We start from the raw sequence: 27,820 nt of genomic DNA on the forward strand, positions 1-27,820 counted from the left end.
CAGATAGTCCTGCAGCATGAACATCTGACAAAACTAGCGTGCATACAATGGTGATCAGGTAATATTTGCCACAGATGGCATGGTTTATGATTCCTTGCACAAGACAGTTACCAGCAAAATCTCCGGAGAATTGGCTCAGTTCAAGTAAGGAGACTTCACAGCTCACTTTACACCCAGCTTCATTCTATCCGTATGAGATAATCGATCACACATTAGCGCACAATCAACCAGCTTCCCAACCGGACTGGCTAAATTTTGAGTGCTCATCGACTGATCTAAAAAATATATTGATTATCGCAACTGTCGTAACAAAAAGGCGGTTTTAAGATGGCGGAAGGAAGCAAAGAAGGAAAATTCTGGAAGGGAGTCACCAGTAAAGCACAGAAACTTTCTGTGCGAGCCAAACAGAAGGTAGGTGGCCGTATCTCGCCTCGTAAAATACATTAAATTTACCAAATAAATTTATGTGAGGCGTTAATTAGAATATTTAATACTCGAACAATGACGTTCAGTTTGTGTAGTTTATAATCTTGCCACTAGCTCACCTGTAGCTTGTTTTTGGACGTTCCTTGTTTACAATCTTCACATGTTTAGCTGTATTGTTTGAGTAACCTTAATTTACCAAGATGTATTTTGCAAACAAATTGTTCCTAGCATCAATATTATACAACTGTTGCAAAACACACTACACTGCAGTAACAATTTTTCCAGATATGTCTTTATATAGAAGTGTGTATGGGGGGGTAAATTGTATTGGTTCGAGGCTGTTTTCCTAATACAGTGATTGCCATTATTTCTATTGCTCAGGGATCCTTTTAGGTACCAGAATTTTTTTTTTCCAAATTTTTAATCAGGCTACTCATGCTCAATAGAACCTTACAATATTATTTTGTTAACTCAAGGTTTTGGAGAAGATGCAAAAAGCTGACAAGACTAAAGATGACGTATACGAAGAGTTTGTTAGCAACTTTAAGAGACAAGAAGTGAGTTGTACCCAAGTTAATAGAACAGTTCTTCATTAAATTGGTTTATAAAATTATTAGCCATTCATTAACTTTTTACAGTTTTTGAAACCACAAAAGATTGGAATTCTATTTTGCACATGTATTTCAAAATGCACAGCTAAGTGCCTGCAGCAGTTGTGTGTAGTATAATTTTGCTTGTGAATCAAGCTTCACTTAGCTGCAATTTTTCATGCATGCTTAAATTAACAATGGAATATACATAATATGGACAGACACCATAGGACTAATAATAGTATCCTGAATGTCAAGATGTCCAGCTGCAGGTCAGTTGATGTACCAAAGGACCTTAACTGAGTTATCCAGGTGTCCTCAAGTCTGCACATTAACTGGTTCCAGTGTACATAGCGTTACAAGATAACCATAAATGTCCCACATGATGTGTGCAAAGATGGAATATCAGATGTTATCTCGTTTGTTTTGATTGTTGTGTCTAATGTGTATACCTCTTCCCTGTATTGCAGACTGGAGCTGTTAGAATGAAGACCGAGCTGGTCAAATACCTCAACAATCTGAAATGTAAGGATTCTTTTTGTCTGTCTTTCTTCTATGTGATATTAACAGGTCTCCATGTATTATTAGCTCTACCTATAAATAGTAGTTCTTATAACTACGTTGTATCCTAAAGGGAGACCTGTTAAAACTACTGTTACTAGAGACACACTTTTGTACAGGAAAAAAGTTGTAAACACAAACATGAGCCTAAAACTATAGCCTATTCTTTAGGTACTTTAGGCAAGGAGATTTGTGAAGTTTTTGTGGTATATTTACTGAATTCATGACATGTAGCAATCTGTCAGTGAAGACCACCATACACTACACTAGACAATTATGGTAGTGTACTGTGTTGTAACTTTGTGTAGTTGTAATTGAATTGTGATCATGTCAACACAGTGGTCGTAATGGATAGGGCAAACATTAGGGAAGGTGCACAGCTGGGCTACATTGCAATACCACACCACTACATTATGTGCAATGATGAATGCAATTCTGGTCTGATTAAACTGTAGCACCACCATAGTGCAGTGTAATATGGACTAACCAAAAGTGTCCTGGTGTCCTGATTTGCAACCCCTAAGTGTCGAGTATTCTCAAGTGTTCATATTAACATGATCCATTCTATGCACCATAAGCATGATGTTTACAGTAGCCTTGTAATTGGTTGATTATTTTGTACCCTCAAGTGGCAGTGTATGTCTTCTCTTACCAATCACTACATTAGGAATCCACACAATGAAATTAATGCAGTAGCACTTGAGGACACCTGGGACGCTTCTAGAATACATAAACTGTCAAAAATTAAGATGTTCAGTTGTGCCTAGGTCCTCGTTTTTTTTAAATTTTGTTTGTTTGGCAACTTCATTATAATGGCTTGGTATAGTGGTATTTCATTTTGAAGGGCTAATAACATAGTTGTATTAAATTTGAATAGCTCTGTGTATATAAAGTTATAAGCTATAGTTGCCATTGTGTCATGTTGGAGGGGAAGGTGAAATTATTGTTATCCATTTATAATGTGTAAACAAAGAGAAATGATCTGTTACTTATCACTGGTACTCCATGAGTATACATCCTCCAGTGATAGTGATTTGCCCCAGTAGTGTTTACTGCTTATGGTTTGGTATGTTGGTCACAAGCCAGATTGGAAATCAATAGAAACTATCCAGTAGTGATATAATTGATTCCTGTCCTTTGTGTGTTGTGTGTGGATCGTGTGCACAACTACATAGTCTGTTTAACAGCATTTTCATTTAAAGTATACATAACCATTTAATTGCTGACCAGAGGTTGGTAATACATCATTAAGCACCTTGTAATCTGAAAGAAAAGTTTCATCTCCAGCACCTCAGTATCAAGAGTGACAAAAAGTACCAGTGAATTGTGGGTTATGATGTGTGACCAACTCCTGACTATAATAAAAATTTGATCTGCATAATTTAATAGTGGCCATTTCTCTTATTACAAAACTATTTGTTTATATTTCTTGCATACCTTCTAGTTGCCATTTCTCTTATTTCAAGACTTTGTTTATATCTCTGACCCAACGTACTCAACATACCAGAGATAACACTGTATTCAGAAGTGTGAAAAGCAAGCCAATTTTAGGTGTGATCAAATGAGGTACTAGCACTTTGAAAATGTATATCGTTGAAGAAGAAGGCTAACTGTATATTAACACATTCTGCGTTATGTGAGAGGCCATTTGTGGGTCATGTAGGATCACAGCTGGCCATCTGATTAATTTTTTCCATCTTTCTCAAAGTTATTTTGTCACAGATCATTTAGGCTACACCTTGTGTAGGTAATGTGTAAGCCCTAGCTCCAGTGGCATTAGTACACTTTAAATCCCACTAAAAAGGGTAAATTAAAAATAGTAATGCAGACTCAATGTCATCATTCTGCTAATTATAAACATCGATCCATGGTGTATCCTTAGCGTAAGTACTTTACAGTATAGAGAAGCACTGAAAGCAATATATTACCATACTCCATTACTTGGCATTTTATGTGAGCTTCAATAGTCCTGATACAAAACTAGTAAGCCATTGTTGTACCTTTAGTTCTTAGCTTTGGTTCTTGTTTGCACATGTGTTGTGTAATGGTCATCATGGCAACTGGAGCACATATGTGTGGTCCATAGTAACTGGGGTCACTATTAATTTGATTGTGTTGGTTAGCATCCAGTTACAGAAGTCCTTACAGTATCTAAGTATTTGCTTTGAAGTTGTAATTAGTAAAGTGCTGCTACATAACATCTTGTTATGGTGTGGATAAGATTTAGTGTATTGTCCTGTGTCTATTTAGTGTCTGTATCAAATTGTGTGTGTTTGTGTTCGTGTGTGTGTTCATGTTCATGTGTGTGTTCCATTAATCCCACATATCATCTGTCCAAACATTATAATTGGATGATATGCATATAATAACAATACAAGCACCAGAACACAACAGCTCTACTAACTCATTCAGGGTTATAATCCTTTGAACCCACTGCAACTCAGTTGGTATGATACACTGTGTGTGTGTAACTTGCAGTTATGGCACAATCAACCAAGTCACTAATGGAGACCTTCAGAGACTTGTATGAACCAGAGTGGACTGGAGGCAAAGAGTATAACACTGTTACCAATGTGAGTGTTTGTTGTATGATAGAACCTTCTGACAGTGTCTAATAAGTATGACTGTAGGATTAAATGTATGGTGAAACCCCTCAAAAGTACACCTCGAAATTTGGTAATCAGGACACCTGTGGGTGGTCCCATTTGTGTTCATGTACCACACTTTTGAAATGAGGATGCCTCATTCTGCATGGTACCAAGATGTCCCAGCATATAGATAGAGTACATTCTTTCACATTCTGTATGCATTAGACTTTAACGGATCGATGCTTCACACTGGATTTTAAAGGACACAGAATGTATATTTGTTTCCTTTGTGGTTGAAAGTTTTGTGTTTTTTTTGTTGCTGTCAGTTGCTAATAGATGTGATAGTTGGTTTTCATATTTTGGTGTTCCTGTGGAATTTCATGGTATTGTTAATGTTTTTATCACCACATTCATATATGGGTTAATTCATATGTGTATATTGGTAAAACCAGGAGTTCACTAGGGCTCAGTAGATCTTCAAATAGTGTTTCATGTAAGCTTCAAATGTAAAAGAGCCCCTCTGTTAGGTACGTGAAACAGTTGTTTTTTTTTACCAAGAAATCCAGGAGCCCTTACAAAATTTGTTAGCTGGTTTTGTACAGGGGATGTACTGTAATAATTGAGACTCAGGTGATTGTAATATGTTCTACCTCCTGTGTTTGTTGCCTGTTTTTGGTAGGAGTGATAATAATGGTGTTGTGCATGTGCATATGTGTATGTCACTGTAGACTGGCTAACTGTGTTATGCAGTCCTACTGGATACAAAGCAGCACTAGTTGACTAGTTGTTCTAGTTTGCATTTCAGCTACATCTCAGTGGTTGTCATGGCAGAACAATTAAATGTTTACATGCCTACAAATGTGAAACTATGTTAGTGGCTTAGCGAGTACCATATTTGGCTTCATTTCTTACTTACTAGTTCCACATTCAACAATATGTTTACTCAGTGGCCGCAGTATACATAATTGAGACCACAGCTTCCTCTTTGGTGATTAACATTTTAATAGTACTTATGTATGTATTCCTTGTGTTACCATGGAATGTAAAAATCGCTGTGGTATTAGTTGCTATTTTCTTCTGTACTTTGAAATCCATCATGTTTATGTGTGTGTTTGAGAGATGGTTTGTGTTTGTTCTTGGGTTTCTTATCAGACCAATAGTAACTCTTGTAAGGAAGTTATGCAGAGAGGAAGTTACTCAAAGGAAGCGTTAAATAGGAAAACATTGACATATTCAAATCTCTGCTACGTAACTATTATTTTGCAATCAATAGCTAACATTATTTATTATATTATATCTGTGTATATTCTTCTGTTGGTGAAGTTTTCACAGCAAAATTAAAAAAATAATAATAATAATAATAATAAAATATATATATATGTTTAAGAGATTTGATTTTTGTGCATGTATATGTGACTTGTTGAGGAACTAGGTCAGGGGTATTGGTATCTTTCCAGAGAAGTTTGTGGATCATGTTGTTCCCTTGTAACTGATTTATAATCTTGTTATTCAGTCTTGCGCATTCAACCTCTTAATCACATTAGTGGAAAAAAAATTCCAAGTCCTTTCCATGTAATATGATTTCACCTGGCTGGCAGACTGTGTAGGGAATCAACACTGCTACTTTTTATTGCTAATGTTTGTTTGTCAACTGTACAGTGATCAATGTGTTGCAACAGAGTGTATGTAGTCACACATAATCACAGCCTTATAAACAAGGCTAGCACCCATGAAGGGCCTTTGATCATAAGCACAACAATACTGTCATTGCTTTATTGTGTCATACATTATGTGTGTTATTAGTGTAGTAGTAGTAGTAGTAGTAGTAGTAGTAGTAGTAGTAGTAGTAGTAGTAGTAGTAGTAGTAGTAGTAGTGTGTGTGTGTGTGTGTGTTGTGTACGTATGTGTTGTTAGTAGTTGCCAGCATTTGTTCAACCCACTCATTTCCCTCTTTCTTAAAATTTTCATGAAAAATGGTGCTGGAGGTTTCCTTCTCTTTCCTTGTCGAATGAACTTCAGCACTGTGGCTCAAATAACGAATAAATTAATCCCCAAGAGTAGCACACCAGCATTTGACACGGAAACTAGGATGATATTTCCTCGCAAGTTTTCAGACTTGTGTTTCCTACTTGTGATATCAAATCTTATCTAACCAAGTAGGATTCCAATTTGGTTTTCCCTTTTCTCAAATTAGTTCTATTATTCACATTCCAACCATTGTGCCTTCAGCAGCTCAATGATATGGGCTTCCCTCTTGCTGCAAGTAGTATTGCTAGTTGTTCCTTGAGTAGCTTCAGTTTTTACTGTTACAGAATGGCTTGTTTGTGTACTTGTAGTAGTGGTCAGATCCCTTACTGGAAATTCATCAATTATAATGGTATCTGGTGTCGTGTTTTCTACTGAAGTAATATTGACAATCTTTGCTCTGACCTTAGCACTATGTGCAGTGTAGTTTTGTCTGTATACCTTAGCATTTGTACCATGCAATAGGAAAATTTTATTATGCAAAAATATGAAAGTAAATGTTTAAATAATGATAGCTATTTAGTGAGATCTGTGCTTCACTTTCAAAAATATTTTCACTCCTTAACTTTTAAACCTGTACCTTTTTTACAGTAAAATTACCGGTTGTTATACAGTAATAGGTACAATATTTGCCGTGAGTCCCTAAATTCTTGGATTGTACCCCACAGTAGTGGTAGATGTTACTGTCCATTGCTTGATCATTATTGTTAACTTTATGATAGTAAGTTTCCTCTATTTCTCTATCAACTTTCCGTCTGTTGAGATATCAGATTACTTTCTTGCACTCCTTTATAGTCTATTTGTGAGAATGAGGAAATGATATTAGTGTTCTTTATGCATGCTCTAACAATGGTACCATCTAATCATGCTCAGTTCTCTGTTCCCACCTTACATGTAAACTAGTGCTTGTATTGACTGTCTATCTATTACCATACCACAATTGTGTAGAACTTTTGACCACTGCTGCCTGCTTGCCTGGCCTGCTAGCTATACTTGTAATACAAATCTCATCCAATAGTGGGAGAACAATTACTTTTTACTCCATTACAACTGGGATGTGTGTAAGTAGAGTGGTAGAGCCATTGAACCATGGCAACTTTAATCTTACATTTGTAGCTTGTTAAAAAGTTTTACTAATTTGTGGTACACCTCTCCTAAAGTGACTCTCCAAAGTTATGGAAATGATTGAGTACCCACTTTTCTTCAATCTCCACTGATCTCCGTCTGTGGTGGTCATAATAATAGTAGTTAATGTGGAGTGGATGTGAGTCTGCTGATGTTTCCTGTGTGATTTAACCATGTTGTATCTACATTTGTATTTCCATGAAGTACAAGGGATGTTTTTTCTGTTAATTATTTTAATTTCATAACTGAATATGGTGGCCACCTTGTGTCTTTGCATATATTACAGCAAAATATCCTACTGTGGGAAGACTTGGTGTCTAAGGTGAACGGTGGTGTCAATGATCCTCTTGAAAATTACATGGGAAAATTTCCTGACTTAAAGGTCAGTATAGCCGTGTAAACATAGCATATAATGTAAATAATATATTTTGCCTTTAGCACAAAGTAGCTAAACAATCGAGGAAACAGATTGATTATGATGCAGCGAGAAGGAAATTAGAGGTGTGGTACAAAGATGTGCAATATCATCATGATTGTGACATAGCTGTTAAAGCTGTAGTTTAATTATTTTGTATTGAAAATAAGTTTTAAAATGTTATTATGCTGGGCTTCCTTGACAAGAGTCCCCACATCCTCCTTAAATTTTAAGAAAAAGTGTAAATGAAAGTCTTCAGATGCAGACGTGTGTATTTTGGCAGTTACTGTAGCTGAGAACTGTACCTGAGAATGCATGAGAGTAGGGATGTGCACAATAATATACTGATATATCAATATAAATTTTACTATCATGATACAAATTTCATATCATAATAGCTATAATTTTAATGCAAAAAGTGATATAGGTGATAGTTGGTTTTGTTTGGTGATTCACACCCCTATATGGAAGTCTAAAATGCAAAAAAAATTTCTGGGGAATCATCCACCTAGATGACATATACATGGATCTTTACACCATCGCCCATAAAACCTTATTTTGTCCCCTTAAGTCATTTCCTAGATAAAGGCCTGTCAAGTGTGTATGGGTAGAGTAATGTTTACAGTGTCACATGCTAATCAAAGGCTATGCTTTGTGTTACAATTGTCACTAGTGTAATTCGCATAGGTATTGTATTGTGACAAACAAGAGCGTACAGTATTCATTATAAGCAACACATGTATTATAAAGTTATGTCATACGAACCTGTGATTTATAATTGTATATTTGTTGTTTATAGTTGCCTGTCTCTAAATGTCTATTTTAGGTGCATGGGAAAAGATCCTGTGATATCACTCAGTCAACTAGAATATGTTTATTTTTGGTGGCAAGTTTTTAACAGGGTGATCCACCCTGGTGTTTTTAGTTGAAACACTGAGCTTGTGCCTTATATAGTAATACAAAGATTAATTCAATTCACCTCTGCCATATGCTCATTAACTATAATGTCATGCTACTTTACATTTTAATTAAATTGTATTGTCACTTAGGAAATCAAAGTACAGGGCAAAGATCCCCGGAAGGTAATATTTATTGAAACACTGTATGTGTAATGTTTTAAAAGCAAGGTACTATTATACTGGGCATACCTAAACAATAAGTCTAATTGCCGTTCAGACTTGGTTGGATTTATATATATAACTCCCTATTGTGGACTATGTGGCAATTCTGTACTGCAAGATGCCTTGTGATGCTTGCGTGTTCCAGATATGCATGGCCAGGTTCCAGATATGCATGTACTTCATGGCCTTATACAAATCACCTCATTATAGTGACCATGCCAAGTAGGTTCCAAATAACTTCATGACCTCATTAATAATGCCACTTCATTATCAAAGCCGTATAGAGGACTTGCATGCATGAAGCAGCGGTTGCTAGGCAGACATGTTTCGGGACAACTTTCTATGGCGCATATTAGGTCAGAATGAAGGTAACGAGATTTATTCACTAAGCGCTGGGTATAGTGGCACTGGGAAGCAGGGCTGGTTTCGAAATAGTAGATCTTATCATTGGCTTCGTGAAATAAGTGGCTAATTAAATTTCGATACATTACTCACCAATTCTAACTTCCTCGCCTTTTTTAACGAGCTGGGTGGTATTTACAACACAACTCAACACTGATTCACTTCATTACAGCCTGTACCAAATCCTGAGAAAGCGCTTTTCAGCCAAAACACTGTCCTGAAACATGGCCGACAGCTACGGTTGCTTAGCAATTACGATGATTTACGTCACGCTGCAAGTCCTCTATAGTTTTATTTGCTTGGGTTATCCCAACTATCAAGGTTTCACTGTATCTGCTGGATAATTTTTTCTGTATATATATAATAAAATTTATGAAATTTGTACTGTACTCTTGAAAGCGTACATTAGATTTTACATGTTTGTGAAATATTGTTGCCCTACATTATCTGATTGTTTATTCTCTAGGCAGAAGAGCAATACAGTGATGCTAAACAGATTTATGATGAGCTAACGGATGAACTGTATGAAGAACTACCATCATTTTATGACAGGTGTGAAATATGGGCCATCAGTCACTGACCAGTTTCTGTGCTTCGTTAGAAGCCATGCTCTAAACTTAAAATTGAGCCCTTGAGTCCTATTTTTTCCCCTCTAGTAAATTCTATTCTATAGCGTATCTTTCACTTGTTGTTCATATAAAATATTGGTTTAGAGAAAGTGTCTGTGTGTGTACCCACAAATTATATAATTACCATTCCAGTGGTTAGGCGTACTGATTTAATAACTGTTGTCCACATTTCAAGTAGTTCATTGTATTACTGTGTTGTGAGAAAAACTCTTTCACCCGTTGGAACCAGATTCCATTTTAGGAGCTGAAGCACCCGTGCTGCTGTTTAAGGGTATGCAGGCTATAGCCGCAAGCAATTTGTAGGTATGGTTACCATGCCAACGGGCCACAGCTTAAGTGATAGTTAATGGGCAGAAAAGTGTACATCCCATCTCTACTCCAACTGTGCAATGTTGTAAACCAAAAGTTTGCACCTTAGTCATAACATAACTTGTAGTCTAACACTCCTTTAAGCAATGTTTTCCTATAAGCGTTTGAGCACTGGCAGCTGTTATATCAGCAGGACAGTTGAGGGCACATACAATCGGCTTATGCAGCTCCAACTGTTCACTCCTTTATTACTAGCATTTAGTTCAATGGTTTCAATTATTAAGTGTATAATTTGCTTTACGTAACACTCAGGAACTAGCTTCTTATCTTGAAGCCTGCAAAGGTGCAATATGTGCACCAGTAGTGAAAGAAATAGTTCCAAATTGTTCTTTTTGTTGTTTGGCAAACATGCAAACATTACTTACAGTGTTGGCATAAAATAATGTATTTGTATGTGTGTCCTACAATTGTGTGTGTGTTATTAAAGTGTTTGACTTAATTTGTAGCCGGATCAACTTTTATGCCTCAGTGTTTCACACCATTGCCGCATCGACAACCCAGTTTCACCAGGAAATAGCTAAGGTAAGGAATCATATCTTGTTCATGAAAGACACTCCCTGTAAACTACATGAATACAAACTGAATCTCTTATTATAAGACAGAAACCTTTGTGATTGCCTTTCTTGAAAAGAGGTGTCCTTAGTTCAAGAGGGTCCTTAACTAAAGAGGTTTTACCCCATTATTCTATACACATTAGGACCAGAGAAGTTATCTAGACTGTAGATGTCTAATTGTGCATGCCATATGTAAATGCAACTATGGCTAAACTCCTGTTCACATTTGCTTTTTGAGCAGGGGTTAGACTTGACACATAGGCTGGCAGGGGCTTCCCTAAAGAGCGGTAGAGTGGTACAGCACCGCTCTACTTTGCTCAATATTCTTTTGATGTGGTAAAAGGAATGTGTATAATTAGCAAATTGACTTTAATGTTGGTAACTAATTAAAAGTTTTACTGCTCTACTTTATTTTGTTGGGGAAAGCTCTGGGCTGGTGCTCAATCTGTTTTGTACCCTTAGCGTAATAAAAAATTTATGCTCCCAATTGGCCTGTTTCAATGTAATCTTGCAATCTAGTAATGACCAAATCTCTTGTAGCACTTAGAGTAAATAACTGCTTTCTAATTGTGCACAAATGCAGTCACATATTGGCAAGATATAAGTCAGGCATACCCACAATACTGCACTACAGATATTCAGAGACGTGGTCGTGTATTTGTTTGGCTATTTGTACTAGAGCTACAGGTGTACATGTTCTAAAAATATACCTCTAAGCTCTGCACAAGTACAGTTTAACCATCAGTAAATTCCAAGAACATGTGGTCTAATTAGTGTTTGATTGACACTCAGTTGCAGTACAAGCTAGCTGAGGGATAGGTAATTGCTTCAACTAATAGAATCACCCACCAAATTTGTTTGATTTCATTGGCTTAATTTATCTGTGGTGACAAAAATAGCCTTTTAAGATCAGATAAGTTTCAGTGGCCTCACCCTAAAAACAATAGCATTGATCAATCTGTTTTCTTCAATGTTTTCAAGATGGATCAAAAACAATGTCTGGGAAACATAGCAACTGGACACTGAGTTTAATCAATGCTATATCGATTAAAAGTACTATCCCATAATTGGTGTGCCAACGTTTTAACCTTGTTACGTTCTGGGTGTCTCCAGAACTACAGACGTTAGTTAGATAGTTCGATAACAGACTGCCCACATTAGGACGCAGCTGTATCAATCATTAGTATCTTTGTATGGAATGAAAAAGGCAGTTCGTATGGGCTGGCCTTTTTCTTATTTTCCTGGAGGAGTCCTTGTATGTAATAAAATATACTAACTTGTTTAAGTAGGAACAACACAGACATAGCTAATTTGGTTACATTTTTCTTTGCCATTTGTGCTAAGTTTTACTGGAACTGTTCAGCCAACTCATGAGGTTGAGTGTAGTGTCTTGTCTGTAATCTCCACACCTACACAAAATAAGTTGTTAATTGGAGCAAGAGTTAATAATAGTAGGGAGGGAGAGTGTCTAACGCTCAATAGACCTGTATAAAATGAGCGCGTAAGACAATCTGGCTTCTTGGCCAGACATGTTGATTGCATGAAGGGAGATGTGAAATGAGGCACGCCGCAGAAGGACGTTATCGATACTACTAGCTGTTCACGAATCAGTCTCGTGAGCAACGTGCGAGGTAGCGTGTGCAATCAAACATGTCGATTTGTGATGAACAGCCCTCGGTACTGGCCGAAATTGAAGCAGAAACAGTTCAGCCTAGCAAGAAGAAGCGTCAGAGAAGATCAATGAAGAAAAGCGGAGATGAAGCACGCTCGGAAGCACAGGTAGAATTGCATCACGAATCTACCGTTCAGCCACGTCCGGAGGTAACGCCCAAGAAGAGGCGTCAGTCAAGGAGTGATGAGCCGGAAGTAACCAAGAAGTGTCAAACGAAAGCAATGGCAAGGAAAAGAAGCGGCGCCGATGAAACACAGCCTGGAGAATCCCAACCTAAGAAAAAGCGCCAGATGAAAGTTATGAACGATTTCTCTCTGGTTCTCCCATCACTCACTGGAGTAGCCACCTTCGCATCACTGCTTTCTCACCAACTATCGATTTTGCAAGGCCATACAAAATGTGACATAACGTGTTTATTGCGGTCATCAACACTATAGGAAATTACAAAGGTATACGATAATAAGCGGGGTGCTCTACGCGCTCATTTTATACAGGCCTATTGAGTGTTAGACACTCTCCCTCCCTACTATTATTAACTCTTGATTGGAGTTATAAGGTGTTCTTCAAATATAGTATCAGATAGCCTTGGGGCTTGGAAGGCATTTTGTGGCTTCATCTTAAGTCTGCTGACGGTTGTCATGCTTGTACAAAATGCCGTAACCACACGAATGAATTGATGTTATGAAGCCTATATTATTAAAACAATAGCGGTTTAAACTTTAACCCATATTGTTTTCAGTTAATGAAGCACCACCAAAATCTCTACTATGTGATGTCATGTAGCTGAATAGCATCTAGTGCCCCTGAAGGCAAAGGTTTGGTATGGGCTGTGCTATATACTACATGGTTTCAGTTGCTGGTAGTTTTTCTCATTTCTTTTTTGCTGTTTTTTGTGTGCATTTGTGTCCACGCCTTTGTGTAAGCAAGTTGAATGAAGTCTATTTGTAACTTGTAGTCTTTATGTGATTATAGTGTGTTGTGTATGTAACCATCCTTGTTTGCAAAGTGGGACTGCTGTATGTTAACAATTGTAGTGAAGCATTTTATATTTGAATGCTAGGTGTGGTGCATTCGAATAATTATACGATATTAATTTCAAAGTACAACATAAATAAGTTCTTTTAAGAAGTTGGCTTGTTTTATTATGTTCTATTTGCACATGTGCCATACACCCAGTGTGGCGTATATGATATTGCATGTATGTGATCCGTGGAATTATGTATCAAATGATTAAATAAATTCATAGTGTTTGTCTCCTTAGAAACAACAAGTTAACTTCTTAACGAAAAAAAAAAATTTAAATGCATGGCATAATATATACACACATGTAGAACTAAAAAGCAGTGCCTTTAGCTGCCTTATACCATAGATAATAGAGTAAAGGGATAGGAAACGCAAGCGATTTCCGGTTTGATTTCCGTTACGCGTGACTTGAAAGGACAAGACAGTTTTGTGCTCAAGCATGAGAATTAGTGTTCTAAGCAGCGTAAATAGTAATCCAACAGACTACAGCAAGTATTTAGGCCTACGTGAGAGATTTTGGCAAGAGAATTCAGACCGTAGATTTTGTAACAAAGCGTATCGCATTAACCGTGATTGTTACACGCTGTCACACTTTCGCTCATAGTACCTTCATGCCTCGTCCATACCGCTTCTTTTATAGCCGGTTCCACTTTCGAATCTTGTGGTAAGCTAGGCGTGTCACCAACACAGTCTTTTACCGTTGCGTTGTACTACAAGGTGGTTTAAACTTTTGGTTAAAAATGTAAGATACTTAGTCGTTTCTTCAAGCAACAGTTCCTGTTTTGCTCTGATATTTCCTCTGGTTCCCTCTGTTAAATGGTAAGAATAGGTTTATCACAGTTAAAAAAATAGAATATGTTTACGAAGAAAGTAAAGTGGTTTAAAGTAATTTTTGGGCCGTTTTTTTTTTCACTTTCAATCTCCTTTAATTTTGCGTATAACTTCCTTGAGGGTTGGTACCATCCTATTTCCCTCGATTACTTACTTGAGTTCACTGTAGCGAAGTTTCATAGTCGTTGGTTACAAAATTCTGTCGTTACAACAATTTGTTTCTCTTTGATACAAGCGCAGCAAGCGTAACGAGTATGTTCGTGACGTGCTACACGGAATTCCAATAGAAATGTACGTATTTTGTGACGTCACGTTATTGCGTTTCCTATCCCTTTTAAGTACTCTATTATCTATGCTTATACACAGCCATGCCTACCCAGTAAAATACTAAGTGACCTGTGCACTTCTTAGATGTTTTAGTACCCTGCACTGGGCATTTACACTGGGCGGTATAGAAGCGATTTGTGAAATGTTATACAGTAACGGAGTACACTAATATACAGTGTAGATTATAATGCACTTTATACAACTAAAGAATATTGATTACTTAACAAGTTACAATACTTAGTCTTAAGGTTTACCAATAACTGAATCTGCAGTACTTTCGTCATCCTCATCTGTTAATTGCTGTGGCTCTTTGAACTACTGTTCTTCTCACTGGCCCACTACTTCACCACCTATATTTGTGTATTTAGCTAGCACCTTTCCAAATGGTAAAAAATATTGAATATGCATGTTACTAGAATACCTAATAGTATAACCACACTCTGAACAAGGGTGTAGCACAAGGTGCCTGGCATATCCGGAGACACCATCTGGCAAGCTTATGTAGTTTATACTAGATAGATCATGTGAGGTGTATCACAATATGTACCATAAAGCCACATAACTTCAAAACAAATTTCAGGGTACATATTCTTATAAACCTTGATGTGGGAGCAGTACCACCAATTTTTTTTTATAAAAAATCAAGCCAAAATTGATTGTGGATAAGATTGCATGCAATTGATAACATGTAATTGATAAATATACTACCATAAACATCACAGCAAGATTGCATGTAATTGTTAATTGAATTGTCATTTTATTAGGATTGGCTGCATGGCATGGCATCAGCAGGAACTGTCCTACTCACAGTCCAGCGCTTTCTTGGAAATCTAATTTACTTCAACAATTCCAAGTAATCACATCAGAATTATCATTTCCTCATGCTGTGACGTTTATGGTAGTATATTTATCCAGCTTTAGTGTTCTACAGACAAATAATTTCTAACTATCATGTTGCAACATAAAATAGTTACATCAAAATGTATATATATATATATACACCCTGCAGGATAGTTTATTTTTGGGCTGGGGTGGATATTGAAATTTACGTTCAAACATTTGCTAATAAAATGTTCGAACATTCAAAGCTTTGGTATTAGCTTTCAAGTTACAGGTTTTCTTGTATTTACTAGTAAACTTTATCTTTCTAATTCTATTTAATAAGTTTGTAAGCATTTGGAAAGTGCATAGCAGCAGTACTGAATGATGCAATCAATTAATTGCAAATGGACATGTCTGGGTAAACACCAGCTAATGACGTTTCCTGCAATATCTATCATGTTTTAAGGCTATAACTATGGTAGCAACCTAAACTGCACATCGATCGTACAAGATCAATTTGCAGCTGCAATAAAGACAACGACATTTAGTTGTAATTCTTAGACTATGAGTGCATTACGAAGCTTCGAAGTATATTTTCAAAATTCGAAGTTTACTTTACCTTCAAGCCCACAAAACATTCAAAGATTCGTCCCAGCCCTAGTTTATTTATGTCCTAAGGGTGAAAGTGTGGGCACTCAAGGTCCCACCTGAACCACATTGGTATTTGCTTCCCCCACGTGTGCGCTACACAACAAATCTTGGGTTGTCAAAATTCTGCTTGTATAATTTGTAAGGCTTTCACTACAGTTAATCTAATTACTTATCACATTTCAGTATAGTGAACCCATATGTAAGTCACTTCCTCTGAACAACGTTATTCTTGGAAACAGATCTGTTCTTCGTATCACATCCTTTCCAAGTCTGTGTACTGGAGCTGGTTTCCTACAGCATAGATGCTAATGAGTTCATAAGAAAAATAACGACATTCTATTCTTGTGCACAGCAGTAACGCTATACGGATATTATTTATTTATTTATTTATCTTCCTTTCTTTACAGGTTTAAAGTGTGTACTTTTTCCTCTTTCTCTTATGGTGATTTGATGTTTGAAGTCTTTGGGACCACAATATGATTGTCTGGTGTGAGCTCAAAAGCTAGCCTCCCATTGTTATCTTGCAACAAAGCAAGATAACAAAGTCAATATTGTAGCTCTGCAGTTTGTCTTCTGCTGCTACTGTAACCATCTGGCTGCTGCCAACCCATATTTATCAAGTAATAAAGAAATAATGGTGTGGTCTTTAAAGAATTGCAACATACTTTTTGAGACTATTGGTGCAAGGATCATAGTGTTACCATGCTATGTTTTTCATAAAATAGCAGATGCTGTATAGAAAACAAAGCACAGGTGGTAGTCATGAATACTATCTGCTAGATAGATGATAACTACACTCATAAAATAGGTTACACTTTATGGCTGAAAAAACCAAGTCAAAAATGTATGTATGCTTTGAACGAGATGATCAGAAAGCACACTTACAGCATTATTGACCTTGTGCTGTGTTAGACTAATGGTCCAGTGACATGGCTTGTTGGTCACAGACTAAGCTATTCAGCAGTCCATTAGTTTTAAACGATGAACATAAGTTGACCTATAAATACTACACTAAAGTGTAAGGTGCTGATTGGAATTTGTTTGTGTACTCAGTTGTTACTGCTTTTCCTACTGTGCTATTGCACAATTTAAAATTTGCTCCCCGTACAATACAGTACTATACTGGGGATCATGGAGGTTTGCACAATCTTACGAAAAAATAATATATTGACCCTCACAATACTTTCATGGCACCTTGGCTGTATTGGTTAGGAATAGTCCTAAAGTACCTTCAGTATGACCTGAAATACTCCTCAATATGTTGCTAAATAATTTATTCGGTGGAATTTTCTAATGACTGACTGACTGCCTAACAAGCTTAACACAATAACAGCTAAGGCTACCAGCTTGATTTCTTCACTGTTTGTTGTTGCTTCAGCCTGACAAGTACCTTTTGGCATACCACAGTATGCACAATGCATGCTTCATGAACTTACCTTACATCTTTGCTGACAGAGCAAGGTGTCATTCCCAGTAATACTGCTTAATGACTTCTCTCATTTTTAATGGGGAATAATCTGAGTTTTCCATTGTGGTTGGATTGATTGCAGAGGTCCTACCCATACTGTTCTTCATTTGTGATGGCTGAAAATGAAGTGTATTGGCCACTTGCTATTCAGTAGTTGATCGTTGGGGTGTGCATTCAGATGAAACAATTAGCCTGGCACCATTCCTTTTTGTAATGCGGTATGGCGCTAGTTCACCCATGACTGAATTGGGGATTAAATGTCTGCTAGTGTATCTTCAGGTGTAGGCAACCTCTCTTGTTTACTACTTTTTGTTTCTTTCTTTGTTCCATAATCAAACTTAAAATTCCTAATATATTAGGCCAAAAAGTCAAGAAGGACAATGGACCAAACAGTGCATTTTGTAGCATGTGCCATTTTGTATTGTAAATTTTGTTACACAGTTGTAGCTGATTATTTGCATCATTTCACTGTACAAAACACTGAGGAACCAGACAATGACATTGTGCTATACAATGCATACCCATTCAGTCTACAAGGGTGGGCAGACCTTGTTGTAGGTGTGTGTGTGCGTGCGTGCGTGCGTGCGTGCGTGCATTTACATGTGTGTGCGTGTGTGTGTGTGCATACGTGTGTGTTATATTTACTGTAATCATACAGTACAGTATTGGGATCTGGGCTTTCTTGCCCAAACTAAAATCAGCCTCACTTTTCCTTCATAACAACTTGGCAGTATTGATTAAGCACAACCAAGCCCACAAATGTCTTAGGGCAACACTAAACCCTTCTAACAAAACAAGTTTCTGTGAAATTTAATTTTTATGTCAACTGAATTTTCTGCGACACAGTGCTGGTAATTCTAGACATGTGTTTTGTGTTTACAATGTTACATAATGAATATGCGGCATGGTATATTCTCTCAAATTTTATTATATGTGTAAGTCTTCGTCGGAAAATGCGTAAATCAGATTCAAAATTTACACAAGATGCATGTAATTGATAATTGAATTGCTAGGATTGGCTACATGGCATCCGCAGGAACTACCCTACTCACAGTTCAGTGCTTTCTTGGAAATCTAATTTACTTCAACGATTCTAAGTAATCACGTCAGAATTATCATTTCCTCATGCTGTGACATTTATGGTAGTATATTTATCCAGCGTAGGTGTCTATAGTAGTATATTTATCCAGCGTTAGTGTCGGCATGCAGTGTCGGCATGCTTAGCAACTGCATTGTCTGGAATCTACTGATTATCCATGTCAAAGCAATACTAAGTGTCCACAACCTGGGGACCTGGGGAATAAATGCTGCAGTGAATGTGACAGCTATAGTTGACAAATAATCAATTTGCTAGTTGACAATATCCTTGAAGATATCCTTAGCAAGCTCTAGGAGCAAACTAGTTTCGGATGTCTATTTCAGTGCAGGAGCTTACCAATTAGAGGTTTTTCAGCATGGGCACTTGTAATCTCTGATCTAATGCCCCTGCACTGAAGGACAGGTAACTCTAAATTAATAGTCAACTGGCAAATAGATCACTGGTTGACTATTTCTATCATATTCCCTGCAGCGTTACTATATGCTGTACGGCAGAATAAAAAACAGTAGCAGCAGTTTTCACATATATTCCACTGCTTATACAGATTCCCTGAGGGCCTGTAACTAACAAGACTCAGTAAAGCCAACCATAGAATGTGCAAAACCAACTGTCTAGTCCACTGAATAGTGACAACCTGTCACTCAATAGTTGATATGAAAAGCCACATAGTTTTAACAGGAGCACATCAAATCCTATGGACAAGGGAGCATGTAACTCCGTAAACAGTGAAATTCAAACATGGCTACCGTGTACTATAATAAGTAACTTTTAAAATTTCCTAATTAGGATATTATGCGGAGGCACATGCTTGAGTATGTCATGTTTCCGCTGCGACGAAGCAAAGCTATGGAAACGAAGTCCAATGGCACGACAGAGGAATAGTAGCACAGACTTAGCTGGACAGTCTTTCTACAGTCACTAATCATGTGAAATGACACGAAATTACTCCACTTGACTATTCCAAGCTCTATCTTCGACTCGACAATCTTCCTATCGAAGCAGCTTTACATAAGATGATGGAGTCAGTTCAGCCCATTCAGTGTATCCTTGTTGTGCATACATAGTAACACTGGACGCATTTCGCCCATAGTATTGGTAGTGTACGGAGTTACACACTCCCTTGTCCATAAGATTCGATGAACTGCTTTTAAGTAAGAGGTATTTCTGCTTGCCATGAATTATTCCTACAAGTTCGCCAGCGAAATAAAATTATTTGCTTGTGACAGACAGCCAGCCACTTTGCTAGATTTAGTACAGCAATATATACACTGTTGCCTATGTTAATAATATTACATTTAAATTGATGTAGTACATTTCGAAGGAATTATGCTCAATTTTCTGCAGAAATGTGAACTTCAAGGTCTTGGTTACAATTATGAGGTCACCCTAGTTGAAAAGTCTTCTTTGAGACAAAAGATTTCACTGATTTATGTGAAGCCATTAACTACCTGGCTCATTTTACAGACTATGGCTTGTATTTTGTGGATCAATGATTAGTACACAGGTTTTTCACAACAAATAACATCGCTGAGAAAAAGCTAAAACTGTTTAATGGCCAAAACATGCTAATTTCTGCTTGGGACTAAACTGTCACACCCAGTAACAACTAGTTAAACCTGAGAAACTGATTGTAGTGTTTGTTTAATATTTGAACATTGTTTTGTGTGCTAAACATTGTGAGTTCAGCTAGAAGAGTATAGCCCTTGTAAGGTAGTTACCTGTATGGCTGCTACCAGTCATCACTGTAGTCTGATGATGTGTCTAGACACAAGACACATGTAGGGCTACATCATTGTTATGTTGATGGTGTTCCCTGTTAAATCATTCATTGTCTTGTGTAGTGTGTAGTTAAGTGTTTGTATTACAAGTGTACTATGTTATATGGCTACTTAGAATTCAGGGCAATGTTCTGAGGCTTTTCTGTATTTTTGGGATATTTAATATATATTTTTTTTTATCCTTTTATAAAAAAAAAATTGGGATTTTTACGTATATGTTAAAGCATAGCCGCAAGTGCTATATGAAAAATAAAGTACGAGGATGCGGCCGAGATGCTCATAAAGTTCTGTGAAAGTCTGCAGGACATGAACTAATTTTGTGTGTCTCTGGATACTGGAAGTAACTTTTAAGGTTTTGGCAAAACACTGTTCAGAATTTTGGCCTTCCAGCAAGCTTTAATTCATACATTTGACAGAATCCAAACCTCACAAATATAAGCCACCATACAGTAAACAGTTGTAACAACTATATGAGAAAAATGAGGTGAACCATATCAGCTTTTGTAAATAGGGAAATGAGCTATGTAAAGTTAATATGGTTAGCTGAATTCTTTGAAATATAATTCATGTTTTTTGTTGATTAATTGCTGGTAACTTTATAAAATCACCATTGAGTTCTGACAAGCAGGGGTATAACCCCTATCAGCTCAACAATTTTATTTTACTGTCAGTTAAGGAGCTGTTTCATGTTCAGTCCATTTACTAGAAATCATCAGGAATAGTTCTGTTATACAGTACATGGGACAGGCACTCTTTAGGACACCTTATTATAGTGACCACACCAAGTTGTCCATTGGTACTTCATGGCCTTGTTTATCAGGCTTCAGCTATATTAAGACTTTTGTTCCCAATAGTGGTCTTATTAACAAGGTTTCTCTATAGTGGTAGTCCACAACTAAGATGGATTCTGCTGCAGTGCAAAGCCTTCTAATGTGTGTTACTCTGCAATTAGAGAATTCATAAAGTGACACATTTATTACTCCCTCATTCTAGACTATTTGAATCTATACAGCTTTATTGTTATTGGCTGTAACTATGACAAGTGGAACTGTTTAAGCATTAATTGTGATGCTGCATGCAAGCAGTCATGCATTAGTATTAGTACACTGCGCATTGTCCTACTGCACACATCACATCACATGATGTTTATCATATACAGGTTGACGAGCAATGGACTTCTGTAATGGAGAGACTCCTAGAGGAAGCCAAGTGTAATGCACATTCCTCCAAACGAGATCGACCCATTGACAGTAGTGGGTGAGTGTATATCTGTAGTTGGTGTTAGAGAAAGCATAGGAAATGTTAGAGAAGGCATTGAAAATTACAACATATTACATGTGCAAATTCACACACAACACAGGGTCATTTTTTATATGTTGTAGATGTACATTAAGATCACGGCCAGCTGATGAAAGTCGTCAACTGTCCATGTCAGAGAGTTATAGTGGTAGTTTTAAGGTGTCAGAGAACAATGAACATACTCCTGAGAAGCCTGAGAAACCTCTTGATGCTAGTACAGAAGATAACGAAGGTGTGTGTGTGTGTGTGTGTGTGTGTGTGTGTGTGTGTGTGTGTGTGTGTGTGTGTGTGTGTGTGTGTGTGTGTGTGTGTGTGGTAACGTTACTAGTGTAGTGTGCATGTGTGTGTTCAGTGTTACTAGTGTAGTGTGCATGTGTGTGTTCAGTGTTACTAGTGTAGTGTGTGTGCATGTGTGTGTGTGTGATGTACATCATGGACATTTACCATAGCATAAATATTCCACACACCTGTGCACACTAACTACTAATATTCATGAGATGATAATGTGCTGATTACCACATGTTATCAAACAACCCAGTGTGTTCTATATACTTACAGTATTAAGTGTTCAACTAGTGGATGTACTTAACCTGATCTTGTTTTCTTTCTCAGCACAATACTAATCTGCCACCTCTTTTACTACTAAATAGAAGATTATGTAATATCTCTATCTTACTGAATGGACAATTCAGGACCAAGAATTTTTGATCCATTTTGCTGTAATAGAAAATAACTTTGCTCTTTCAGTAAAAAAAAATAATGTCTGTCCTTGTTTCTTCAAGTTGAAAAGATTCGCTATCCCTGAACTTATCATACAGAATTGTCTACTTATTTCACTTATTTACTTTCTATGGCATTGTCTCCAGATAGTGTTACTGGTTGTCTCAACTGTATGAAATTGTATCCAGTAAATCGTGCCCACCACTGACACTTTATCTGGTGTGTCATCAGCTCAACGTCACTTGGAGACCTTGTTAGTAAAACTTCTTGAAAGCTTTGTTCTGCCACACAGTAGGTAGCAACTTAGCTACCACAACGAATTTTGTCAAAAAAATTTGATAGAAGTCATTTTTTTAACAAAAAAATTTTTTGCGGATTTATAAAATACTGCTTACTCATGAAATACTGCAACAAATCTACATGCTATATATGCTATGTCATAGTCAATATTATAGGGGGTGCTTTTATTTTCTATTATGCTGTCTAACTATTTCATCAGTTGGTTAGCAAATAATCCCTCTTTGACCTGCAGTAGTCATTCCTATTGGGTGTAATAACCAAAACTATTTCTGGAAGTGTATTTATTTGTTATAGCCAATATGGACAATTATCAGTCAATTTGTAGTATAGTCCATCTGTTGCTAAGTGTAGTGTTATGGTGGTTATTGTTAAATATTGCATGAGACCATTTTAGTACTAATGTGTCATCCCATAATCCAGATAATGACCACATATATGTACATAAATTAGTTGTTCTGTGTACAGTCTATATACCTAATTGTATTAATGGGTGTAAACGTCAATACCAACCATCCATTCTCACATGACGGGTGAAGGGACTTTGTGTCCATATCTTCACTGATGAGACATATGGTACAGCCTCCTGCATCCTGCCCCTGGAGAATTTGCTAGTACGTGAGCAACTCGGCTCTCCCACTTCACCAGGCAGGTGCAACCGTGTGTACACAGTGGGCAAAGACACTTTTCCCTTTGCATGTGTGTATAGTACACACAGCAATGGTGCATATCATATATATTCATTTAAATGTATAAGAAGTATTAAGGCAGTGTCACCACTCATCATTTCCCTATCTCAATGTGTTACTGTTCTGATATCAACCTATTATTATAGGTTCCCTGCATGTGGTGAGCTATGCTATATGAATAATATAGTAGATGGTGTAACATCAATGCATATTAATATTGGAATGTATGACCTAAGGATCACTATTATTAGTGGTTGATGGTTGTGTTGTATTGTTACAGAACTTCCGATGATTACACCACCCACCACTCCAGCTTCATCTACATCCGCCATCACTGCGGCTAAAGTAATGACTTTAATAGGGAATTTACGTAATTCAAACACTTAGTTAAAGTCCCTTAGTACATGAAAAGTCATGATAGTCTTAGTTGTTCCCAAGGTGTCCATGTTACAGACACTGGACAGTATTGGTTGGTCCCACCAATGTAAGAATTTACATTACTGCATATATTTGTTCACTCATGATAGCCGGCTTCAGATGAGTCACCACCAACACCATCATCAACATTACCATCGTAAGTGGAGACATGTTATAAAGTTGATCTCAGTTATATCATATTGTACACAGTGTCAGTGAAGAGACTCCAGAGAGTAGAGAACCTGAACCTGAACCAGAACCAGAAGATGATACGAAGCAGACAGAGGAGGTTTGATATTTATCATGGATCTGGCAAGAGCAGTATTAATTTGCATGTTGGTAGACAAAGCAAACAACTGAAGAGTCACCAACAAAAGAACAACAACCACCGCCACAACAACAACAACAACAGCCAAAGGAGGAACAACAATCAAGTCCCAAATCATCTCCGAAAATCCCACCCCCAAAGCCACCCCCATTAGGTTAGCAGTACACACACTGTATGTAATTCATTACATGTGTTGTATACAGAAGAGGAATCAGGAGCTTTGTATAAGGTAAGTAGACCACAGTGTTGTTATAGACCAGTTAGTGTTTCTGTGATTGTTCTAATAGAGTAAAATAAGTGCAGTGAAGGTTATAAGGCAGGTAGCTGCACAATTGTTATATAAATTTTCTAACTGGGAATTAATAGTTGGCTGGTTTCTATGTACATAAGCCACAATCACTTACATTTAGGGCACTGGGTTAGTAAAAATGATAAAATGTTTTGCTACGCCTTTATGTTCTTTACTGGATTACTTTTGACAAACCTGGCAGTAGTAATGGCACACCTTCATTTGTGACCTAATTTTACAAAACCGTCGATATACGCACATTTATCAAAATTCATTTTATTGGTTCTTTGTTGTCTACAGGGTCAGAGGAATGAATTGGCTAAGTTTTAGCTCCATAAGTTAAATGTGGGAAATACAGCAGTAGACAGCCGGACGAGCAAATAAATCAATATGTACAGAAGACATCGAGAGAATATTATACAGGTGCTTACATAAACAATCATAACTTACTGATACAACAGCATACGGGAATGAATCTTTGCTCATTGTATTCGCCATGAATTTGTGAATCCACCAAGGTATAGTTTTTGCCAAAGGTATTCTTCTGTGATCCAGAAGGAAGGCGAATTCATTGAAGAAAAATCGTCGGAAATTCCTTCGTCTCCGCAATGTAAACAAACGTCTGTAATTCAGAAACCCACCTGTGTGTGGAGATGAAACAAGGATTTTTTAACTCCCTATGAACAGGGGAACACGATGATGCCCAGGATTTATCCACTAGAGTGTCAATTCACCGACCAGCAAGGCGATAAAAACTTGCGTAAATTTTTTTTCTGGGACTTGCGTTTTTTACCCATTGTTTTTAAATACACTTTATTACAAAAGTACTATTGTGCATATATCGACGGTTTAAATTAGGTCACATTTGTTGTAATATGACATTATACAAGGGACATGGTCTGTGGGACCTTACTGTAGCATTTATTCCATTACAATAGTTCTGTTAGTGCTGTTGTAAGAACCAGATTATCCTAACTGTTTTTGTACAGTGGTGTCATCAGTAAGCCACATTTCTGTCAAGTTGTTACAAGCAATGACACAGTATATTATGTAGTTATATGACATTTCAGGTTTTCACTGCACTTCATGGGACATTGTAGAACATGAATGTGTACCAGTGTATATGATGTGTCATTGTAGGTGCTAGCTACTCACAATTATGATGGACAAGATGAAGATGAGTTATCATTTGAAAAAGGACAAACTATTTTAGTACTCCCTTTTGAAGACCCTGAAGATCAGGTGAATTATCTGTAGAAGCCTGAGCATGTTGAATTTCACTTAACCCTTAAACCCGCAAAGAACTTTTCAGAAATGCGTGTTTACACAGTATGGGCATGCATGGCACACTAGGTGGGGTGACTTAATTCTTACGGCCTACAAATGCACATAGACTAAAAGTGTGTTTACTGGGCTACTTGGAGAAGGTTAAATGAACACTGTAACTACAGTGGCTTACTTGTTATGAAGCAGTGAACAGCAACGAGTTGTGTCTCCGTGTTTCTAAGTTCATGCCACATGTTTAATTTCGATTGTGGGTTTACTCACATGAGTCATATATGGCCTGATACAAAATTTCATGACGAATTGAAGGGAAGTTGTTGCAAGGCAATAGGATCAACTACCATCAAATTACCAACCATTTTATAAAGGTATGTAAAGGGTTTGTGTGTCTCTTTATTGAATAGTTATTTTCATGGCTAGTTTTGGCCTCACCATTTAGTGTTAGGGTAAAACCCTAGGTATCATTTTAATCCTTGCTACATCACAAGTAGAATGACATAAATTGCATAGCCATAGGATGGATGCTTCAAAAGTTACAGCACTTTGTGCAAAGCATGCGTATTTATTAAGTTTAAATCCAGTTTTCTGGATTATGCGGGTTTAAGGGTTAAATCCTGTTTTGTGCATTGCTCAGCCAAAGTGTGACTGTTTTATTAGGTTATTTTGTCAATAAATGTATAATGTGTGTTCTATTAGAGTAATTGTATAGAGCTTTGTAAGTTAAGTCTTCAAAACCATAAAGGCACTCCAAATTCACACCACACTTATACTGCTGTTTATATTACCATCAATAACATTACATCTTTTTAGTATTGAAGTGATTTGTATACTGTTTTGTTGTTAGGATGACGGTTGGCAGATGGGAAAAGTTGAAGGTACCGACAAAGTCGGGGTATTCCCTGAAAACTTCACCAAGAAATTATGATGAGACATTTGTTATTTTGCAATGAAAATTTTAGTACAATTTACTACCCTCTGGGAATTTTAGTAAATTAATTATCTATTGTCACCAGACATTTTTCTTTTGTTTGTAACTTTCTGACAACATGTGGTGTGTACATAAATGGTGTACATAAATGGTGTGATTTTAGTGATGTGTAGTTTGTGCAATATTTTTACCATTGTGTTTACCCTGGTGTTTGTTGATGGTATAATCTTTGTAATGTATGGAGAAGTCATGCCGTATAGTAACATTTCAATCACCAAAGTTGTTGTTTTTTTAGCCATCATATTAGCAGATATAGTGAGACCACGTTGTGTTATTGAAATTGGTCCTGCAATATTTCAAACTACTGCCAAGAGATAAGAAAGGCATAGTTCATCACATTCAACCAAACGCTTTAGTATGCATGGTAGCGTGCACTGCTAGAACCATTCACTGAATTAACCAAACTTTGTGCATAACCATTGAATGACACTTGCATGTAATACATTTATATATAGATAGCACACTTACGTGCCCCTCAACAATCTATCGATCAGATAGTAAGTCCCATTTGCCAATTTTTTTTTACTATATGGATCTGTATGTTAGCCTGGGTGAGCTTATCTAAGGCCTGCCTAACAAGATTTCTTGTTTCCCATTGTCACCTTAAGAGCAGTCGGGTAGTGATTAGTGTGTTGATGACCAAACTTTCGTTATTTATTGTGAGCCTTTTAAAGTGACAGTATGTTGTGACCAGATAACTAGTTGAAAACAACAGACTAGCTGTAATAAGCTTTTCACAAGTGTAGCAGACAATGATGTGCTTTCCAAGAAATTAACACTTAGAGGAGTTTGAATGTCTACCAGTAATTTTTTTTAAAATCTGAATGTTATGCATATGTTAGAGTGGCTGACTGCTTTATTAGAGTGTCTTGATCTTAAACTTGAAATCACAAAAATATTCTGTGTTTCTAAATTTTAAATCTCAACTACAATAATTACTAATGCAGTAGGGCAAAGTGATATGCAGGGAGGTGACAGGAAGCAAGAAATTTAATAAATATTGGCCTAAAATAAACCCCCATTTACTTTGTAA

At 37.0% G+C, this 27,820-nt stretch overlaps 1 protein-coding gene across 1 annotated transcript; it reads left to right on the forward strand.

Moving 5' to 3' along the window:
• Window positions 1–267: 267 nt before the first annotated feature.
• LOC136236434 (myc box-dependent-interacting protein 1-like) lies at window positions 268–26,917 on the forward strand. The gene is made up of 18 exons (XM_066026587.1): window positions 268–411; window positions 903–983; window positions 1,487–1,541; window positions 4,056–4,150; window positions 7,602–7,697; window positions 7,754–7,816; window positions 8,780–8,812; window positions 9,720–9,805; window positions 10,698–10,773; window positions 21,636–21,733; window positions 21,859–22,007; window positions 23,762–23,826; window positions 24,009–24,055; window positions 24,109–24,187; window positions 24,242–24,380; window positions 24,430–24,455; window positions 25,656–25,757; window positions 26,644–26,917. The coding sequence occupies exons 1-18, from the start codon at window positions 328–330 to the stop codon at window positions 26,722–26,724; spliced, it is 1,455 nt and encodes a 484-aa protein (XP_065882659.1). The 5' UTR covers window positions 268–327; the 3' UTR covers window positions 26,725–26,917.
• Window positions 26,918–27,820: the final 903 nt, after the last annotated feature.

The sequence above is a fragment of the Dysidea avara genome, chromosome 10, assembly GCF_963678975.1.
Source record: "Dysidea avara chromosome 10, odDysAvar1.4, whole genome shotgun sequence".
Classification (NCBI taxonomy): domain Eukaryota; kingdom Metazoa; phylum Porifera; class Demospongiae; order Dictyoceratida; family Dysideidae; genus Dysidea; species Dysidea avara.

Coding starts and splice junctions, on each gene's coding strand:
- LOC136236434 (XM_066026587.1), top strand. CDS start 328: ATGGCGGAAGGAAGCAAAGAAGGAAAATTCTGGAAGGGAGTCACCAGT. Junction 8,813..9,719: donor AGGGCAAAGATCCCCGGAAG/GTAATATTTATT, acceptor TTTATTCTCTAG/GCAGAAGAGCAATACAGTGA. Junction 24,188..24,241: donor ATACGAAGCAGACAGAGGAG/GTTTGATATTTA, acceptor GCATGTTGGTAG/ACAAAGCAAACAACTGAAGA.